At 43.5% G+C, this 8005-nt stretch overlaps 1 protein-coding gene across 1 annotated transcript; it reads left to right on the top strand.

Moving 5' to 3' along the window:
* Positions 1-359: 359 nt before the first annotated feature.
* Positions 360-6715, top strand: ACOD1 (aconitate decarboxylase 1). Its single transcript, XM_061170910.1, has 6 exons — positions 360-456; positions 1121-1329; positions 2412-2573; positions 3348-3437; positions 4649-4854; positions 5770-6715. Exons 1-6 carry the CDS (start codon positions 360-362, stop codon positions 6713-6715), a joined length of 1710 nt encoding a protein of 569 aa, XP_061026893.1.
* Positions 6716-8005: the final 1290 nt, after the last annotated feature.

Below are 8005 nucleotides of genomic sequence, written 5' to 3'. Positions count from 1 at the left end.
ACAATCCATCATTAATTGCCTCCACTGTGGGAATTGTGGGGATGGGAAGAGAGGTCAAAAAGAGGTAGTTTTGCTTATAAGAAAGGATCCAACCAGTGCTTGAATCTCTAAGTTTTAGTTGGCAAATCATCAAGCCAGTTCTCTTCCCTCCTTCCCTTCTCTGTCCCTAAAATGTTTACCCAGATTTCTAGCCACATGAAAATCCAAGGTATTGTTATTCTCCACCCTAACCTGAAACTTGCATCCCAGACCCCTTGCTCTGTTCCAGCCATCTCCTCTCCTGCTTCCTCCCACGTCAGCCTCCTCTCATTGTTCTAGCAAAGCTTCAGAGACATAAAAAGCAACCCACTGTTTCGCAAATGGCAAGGTTTCCCTGGCTTGACAGCCTAGGGATTGAAAATATAGGACAAGTCGACAAGTCGGTGGCCAGGTTGAAGGACTTTCAGCTGGGAACTGGTTCTATCTTTGCACCTCTGCTCTTGCACTGAGCTTAGCGTCAGAGAGCCCCAGACACCCCAGATCCTCTATCCAATAAGCCCCCACTCCCATCCTATAGCTCACGTTTTAAAATGAGTTATCTGATGTTCACAGAGACAAAGAAGTTGTATAATGACGCAAGAATCAGAGCAGGGAAGGGAAGCGACCTAACATTTACTAAGTGGTACTAAGTGCTAGGCATATAGTGAAACATGAAAGGATGTTTTTAACTACATAACAGACATGCTCTTTATCTGGTTTGTGGGTAGAAACATAAGGTCTTCTCGACTAGGATGACCACACGCACTTCACATTCAACAAGTTCACGATGAGCCCAGCATCGTTGCCCAGAAGTCTTCTCCTCTTCCTGTGTTCCCTCTCACGGCAAATGGCACTGCCGGTTCCCCATCCAGAACCTGTGGCGTCGGTCTCTTACCTGCCCTGTCTACCCCTCCCCATCCATTCTCTACATGAGTACCTACAGAGATCTTTGCAAAACACAGTTCTGATCACGCCTCTTCCTCTCTTAAGACAGCACTATGGCTCCCTGATGATGTCACAGTCTTTAGCATAATATAACTTTCGCCATTCAGCCCTGGCCTGCAAATCCATTCTCCCTGTCATCTCTGCCCCTTGTGGGCAGCCCTGCGGCTGGAGTTTGCCCAGTTCACGGCACCGCCCCACACCAACACCTCCACGCCCCAGCCCACGCTGCTACCTCTGCCTTTAACCTCCATCTTCATTCTCAGCACTTTCGCCTGGCTGACCCCCAGAAGTTTTCATAACCAGCTCAGGTATCTACTCCTCCAGCAAGTCTCCACCAACAGAAAGAGCAGGCAGTGGTTCTCGAGTGTAATTTTAAAGTTTCCAGTAGCCATATTTTAAAAAAGTAAGAAGAAACTGATGAAATGAATTTTAATAATATATTTTATTTAACCAATATACCCCAAATATTATCAATTTCAGCATGTAATTAATATTTTAAAATTATTAATGAAATGCTTTCTATTCCTTTGTTTTCCTACTAAGTCTTCAAAACCCAGTGTTTATTCTCCTCTGATGACACGTCTCGGTTTGGACTAGTCACATGTAGCGCTCCGTCACCAGATGTGGAGAGTAGCTACCACATTGGACGTGACAGCACTAGAGCTATCTTAGGAATCACTGAGGAATCTCCTAGAGAGCTTAATGGAAACCTAGAACCCTGTACTAAGCTTCCAAATGTTCTGGTTCTGAGGAGGGTCTAATTCTGGAGGTGTGGGATGGAGAACCAGAAATGTTCATTCTCAGCAAGAAATCCAGGTTTCTGATGTATGTGTTCCTTGGGAAATGGGGGCTTAAGAGCTATAGATGCATCGATTTTGGAGTTAGACCTACAGGGGTTTGTGTCCAGACTAACTAAGTTATAGCTGTGTGACTTCGGGACTTCACCTTCCTGGGTCTTGGTCTCCTCACCTGCAAAGAGAGACTCACGATACATACCTAGAGACCAGTGGGTATTAAGTAGACACTGTATTTAAAACATTCAGCTCAAGACCTGGCACGTGTCTACCAGTGACAGCTCCTACCTGTCTGAATGCACCGCACGCCCAGGCGTGCCCACGTGGTGGGCGAGACGTCCCTCCCCTGCTCCCCCTCTGAGCCTCTGCTTGCCTCACCAGAGCCCACCACCCAAGCACACATTATCTGCCTGCTACTCTGTGTCCTCCACTCGACTGAGGACAGAAACTGGCTATCGCTCATTTCCACATCCCTCTGCCTCACACATGTGGTCAGTACACATCATTTTTTAGGAACTGAACTTAATTTAACCAACTGCGTTTCCTATAGTGGAGTAAACTCTTTACGTAAAAGTACCTCCCATTCTCGTGTAGAAAGGAAGTGTGTGAATACAAAGTGAATGAAGCACTGTTCTAACACTCTTCCCTTTAAAGTCTGTCACAGAGAGCTTGGCCAAACTGATCCACGGCTTGAAAGTGGGACACCTGACAGATCGTGTTATCCAGAGGAGCAAGAGGATGATTCTGGATACTCTGGGTGTTGGGTTCCTGGGAACCAGTACAGAAGTGTTTCACAAAGCCAGGGAATACAGTAAAGTAAGAAGCTCAATGTCTACTTTGGAGCTAAAACCAAGTGTGCACGTGCGCCTGTTTGTGAGGTGTACCCAGAAGCGCGCCCAGGGACGTGCGTTTGTGTTCTACTGCCCTACTCTTCATTTTAGAGACAGTGCTTGGTGTATATAGCATTGTTGTATATAGTTTTATGCTTTTCTATGCTTTATTACCTGAGTCTTAATATTCACCCACATCCTTTACTAAGTCAGTATCTTAAGGCCAGTCTTAATCTTAAGGCTAGCAAAATCTCAAAGTTGATTACTAGTCTGACTGAAAGCACATTTTTACCTGAGAGTCTTAGCAGCCATAGCCCCAGGCCATTTGTTCGTGCAAAGACTTCAAGGTTCTCTGGAGAAAAGCCTGGGCCAGCACCCTGAGCACAGAGTAGGTGATTACATGAGAGACGTAGCATCCACTCTCCAAAGAATATGCTTGGTCTATAGACGATTAGTCCACCTTTCCTAGTACTTATCCTCAAGGGGTAAATAAGAGTAAATTCAGACTTCATTCCTTGGTGCACCTATGGATCACAGTCTGGGACTGAGCAACAGCTTCTCCTCTCCCTTCCACAGAAAAAGTTATATATTCTTCTACAAGGAAGAAAGAAATCCAATGACTAGGGCTTCAGTCTAGCACAAAGGGCTCAATAAGAAGTATTAAAGTAATGCCTCCAAACATGAAGAACAACTCTTGAAATGGTGACTTGGCATGTTGGGTTCACACTCTGTATCACTGATTGATATTCTTTTGTTTCAGATCTATAGTTCCAATGTATCCAGCACTGTTTGGGGCCAGCCAGACTTCAGGCTCCCACCAACATATGCTGCTTTCGTTAACGGTGTGGCTGTAAGGAGATTTCTATGTCTTTGTAACTGTTCAACAATCAGAATAATTTCAGGGCCAGAAAACATCTCAGAAATTGCCCAGTTTCCATATCTTACTGGTGAGATCACTGAAGTTGAGAGAGGTGAAGTGGCCTGCCCTCTCTCCTTGTAGTAATTTCAGTTTTCACGTTTTTACAGTGAATTGATGCTTTTCAAACAAATTGTGAAGTAGAGGAAATAAGATGGAAGTATTTAGATAAAAATGCCCCTAAGGTATCTCAACTCTAAATTAAATATCCAGACTCAATTCCTTGTCAATTCTTTCTGTTGTGGGCAGTATCAGCTTCTATCCAGTAACCAGCCTTTCATTCATTCATTCATTCATTCAACAGATATTTATTGAGAAAGAAACAATGGCCATAAGGTATCTACATTTTCTGAACCAAAAATCAGCACTTCTCATCTGACAATTTTTATGCTTTTTCTGTGTGTCACGGGCAGTCTAAAAGATATAATTTGGACATGAATTTGTTGGGATTTCTGAGATATTTTTATGGTTTATGGGACAGTAGTTCAGAATATTGAAAGTCAAACCTAATGGTGCATCCAGAAGTAAGTAAGTCCAGTAAGTAAGCAGTGGGAAAGGCACCAGCCACAACTAGTAGACAAAAATCTATTTTTAAATGAACTTCTGGTTATTACTATTTTGTATAAGGAAAAACCAAATGATTTTAAAATATAGCTTAATAGTTAAACTGGGTTCAAGAGTTCTTGCAACTTCTCCATAAGTCTGAAATTATATATAATAAAAGGGTTCAAAAAATATGGTCTGATGTGGAATAAATGACATTAAACTTTTCATGTGACTTGTTTGAAAGGTGGAAGAGGGAGGGAGGGAGGGAGGAGCAGCCACCTAATTCTACAGCTTTGTTTATAAGGTAGATAAAGATCTTTCCAAGGGCTGTGGCACCTGAGTAAGACCCAAGCTCCCTGCGGTTCACTAGCTGCTCCCCAAGGTCGCACCTGATCTGGACAGAGGACAGCATGTCTAGTGCCAAGTCATGTGATTAAGAATCGCAGCCAGTTCGTAGGTTTAATTTTCAGAGAATCAGATCTAAAAATCTCACATCAAACAAGGTTATTATTGAACTAAACCCTGACTGGTCCAAAAGTCATTGCATTCAGGGAAATACATTTAGGTTTTGGTTGTTGTTTATGCGTCTGTTCACATAGATTCACTCAATGGATTTTGATGACACGTGGTACCCTGCCACCCACCCTTCTGGAGCTGTCCTTCCTGTCCTCATGGCTTTATCGGAAGCTCTGCCTCCAAGTCCAAAGTGTTCTGGCCTTGACCTGCTGCTGGCTTTCAACGTTGGTATTGAAGTGCAAGGCCGATTAATGCATTTCTCCAAGGAAGCCAAGGACATACCAAAGAGGTATGGAGAAACTGTGCCCCATCGTGAGGCGGCCACACTCCCCTTCATCTGTTAGTCGTTATCTCTGTAGATCTTTCTGACATAGAGGTTGGCTCAGTTGAAGATGTTGACGTTAGTGCTGGCAGATAAGTCAACTCAACCAGTCACATATCAAACTGTACATCCATATACAAAGGTGTGACCTCAGAAGTGCTAGTGAAAAGTCTCCTCTGGGTTTAGAGAGCCGATCAAGCAATGAGGACCATGCACTAAATTGGAGCCTCTCACCCCAGGATGATCATGTCATTCTGGCCTCTGTGGGTACTCTGAATATCCCTCATCTCATCTCAAAGCAGAATCTACTTTGGTATTTGCTAGGGTCCTTCAGACTAATGAGAACATTCAGAATATCCTAAACCCGACTGCTCAATCCATAGATCAAAAATGGTCAAACGCTGACTGTATCATATGGTTCAATCTAATATTTATTTTGCCCCTTGGTCCAGCCTGCTGGGGGAGGAATAAATCAGAATACTGAGTGAACTTTCATGGTTTGTACAAGGCTCTCAATTGTTACAGTTACTTACATAGGCTTTCAGCACTCAACAACTTTTGCCTTTTTGGCAATAATTGCAAAAGTACCATTTATAAATAATTTACTATGTCAGGCACTGTTGTAATCATGCGAATTCGTTCAAAACTCACAAAACCCTATGAAGTAGATACTATTATTGTGACCATTTTATATAAGAGAAAACAGATACAGAGAAGTTGAAAAACCTTTCCAAAAATCACACAGCTAATAAGAGGAAGAGCTGAGATTTGCACCTAGGCATTAGGGCTGCTCCATTAGCTAAGCTCCTGACCACTGTGCTATATTGCCCCCTGGGGGTTGAGGTTTGTAAGTCTCCAACTCTTGTGTTTTTTGTTTTTCAGATTCCATCCCCCCTCAGTGGTGGGAACTTTGGGTAGTGCTGCTGCGGCATCTAAGTTTTTGGGGCTCAGCATGACAGAGTGCCAAGAGGCCCTGGCTATTGCTGTTTCTCATGCTGGGGCACCCATGGCGAATGCCGCCACTCAGACCAAGCCTCTTCACATCGGCAATGCTGCCAGGCATGGGCTAGAAGCTGCTTTTCTGGCAATGCTGGGTCTCCAGGGAAACAAACAGGTCTTGGATATGGAGTCAGGGTTTGGGGCCTTCTATGCCAACTATGCCCCCAAAATCCTTCCAGACGTAGATTCACACACTTGGCTGCTGGACCAGCAGGATGTGGCCTTCAAGCTTTTCCCTGCCCATTTGGCCACGCACTGGGTGGCAGACGCAGCTGCATCTGTGAGAAAACAGCTTGTAAGAGACAGAGCCCTGCTTCCCACTGACCACACGGAGAGAATTGTGCTTAGAATTCCAGATGTCCAGTATGTGAACAGGCCCTTCCCAAACTCAGAGCATGAGGCCCGCCACTCCTTCCAGTATGTGGCCTGCGCCATGCTGCTGGATGGTGCCATCACTGTCCCATCATTCCACAAACACCAGGTCAACAGGCCATGGGTAAGACAGTTGCTTGGTAAGGTAGAGCTGGAGCACCCTCGGGACAACCTACCAAATTTCAACACACTCTACTGCGAGATAAGTGTTGCCCTCAAGGATGGAGCCATCTTCACAGAGCGCTCTGATACCTTCTACGGTCACTGGAGGAAGCCTCTGAGCCAGAAAGACCTACAGGAAAAGTTCAGAGCCAATGCCTGCAGGATGCTGTCCTGCCACTCTGTAGAAAGGCTTATAGAGATAGTAGAAAACCTAGAAGACCTGGAAGACTGCTCTGTGTTAACCACACTTCTGAAAGAACCCTCTCCACCAGAGATTGTTACAAAATCTCTCTAGCATTTAACAGTCCCATCATGCAATCTCTCCTGAGGCTTAACAACATCTAAATGACTTTATATTGGGGAAAATTCAATGCTTTGCTTTATAGAGCAAGGGTCTGTTCTTGGTCTGCCTGGGAATAAATGCAGCATGCTGAAGAGAGTCCAGACACAGAACTGGATATACATGGAAGAAGTCTTGTCCTGTAAATTTTGCAAGACAGTTCCAGTTACCTATAGCAAGATAATGGTGCAAGAAACACAGAGAAATTTATTTTATAAGCATTCATAAGGCTGAAATTCAGGTCACCTGTGATTTGCTTAATCTTTTCAGAGGACTTAGTTATGAAATTCATGAACCTCAAGGCTTGAGAGGGATTTGAACTTCTGCATACAACTTGCTGACAGCGAAGAAGGGCTCTGGTCTGTTGTGCCACCAATGGACTTCTTACACTATGGGTTATCAGAAGCCCTTCCCAATGGAGGGGATGCTATTGGGTTTAAAATAAGGGCTTCATGGGTTCAAATCCTGCCTCTGCCACTGACTAGATGTGACCCTGGCCATGGTTCTGGATAACCCTCTACTTAAGTTTCTCTATCTTTAAAGCATAAATAAAAAACAGTCTAAAAAATAAAGCAGTTTGGCTCTAGAAGCCATGCTCTCAACCACTACAATATATCACCTTTCATTACAAAAATATTTTTGAGACAAATATCATGGATGTAGAGTCTGAGATGTAATAAAGAATGACAGCCAAAACATAGTATATATGTGGGTAGTCAGATAAATATTAAATTGTATAAAGTAATAAAAATGCCTTGTGGGGTTAAAAACTGCAACATTAGCATTATATACATATTATATATATATATATTTTATATATATATATATATAAGCAGGGAGTTATTATAGTTAATGTATTCTAAATTCCTCACGTTGTTCAAGAAAAGGGCAACACTGTTAACTCTAGACTTTGATTTGTAAGTATGTATGTTGACATTTCTAGGGTGACTATTATAAAACAGCAGTGGAATGTATCACTTCAGGTTAATAGAGAGAGAAATATGGAATTAGGAAAAAAATAATCCAAAGAAAGGTAAGAAAGGAGGGGGAAAAGAAATATAGAAAAGGCAGAACAGACAGAAAGCACAATATAAAATGATAGGAGGGACTTCCCTGGTGGCTCAGTGGTTAAGAATCCGCCTTCCAATGCAGGGGACATGGGTTCGATCCCTGGTCCGGGAAGATCCCACATGCCGCAGAGCAATTAAGCCCGTGCGCCGCAGCTGCTGAGCCTGCGCTCTAGAG

Source organism: Eubalaena glacialis, chromosome 16 (assembly GCF_028564815.1).
Source record: "Eubalaena glacialis isolate mEubGla1 chromosome 16, mEubGla1.1.hap2.+ XY, whole genome shotgun sequence".
NCBI classification, from domain to species: Eukaryota; Metazoa; Chordata; class Mammalia; order Artiodactyla; family Balaenidae; genus Eubalaena; species Eubalaena glacialis.
This window is presented reverse-complemented; position numbering and strand designations above follow the sequence as displayed.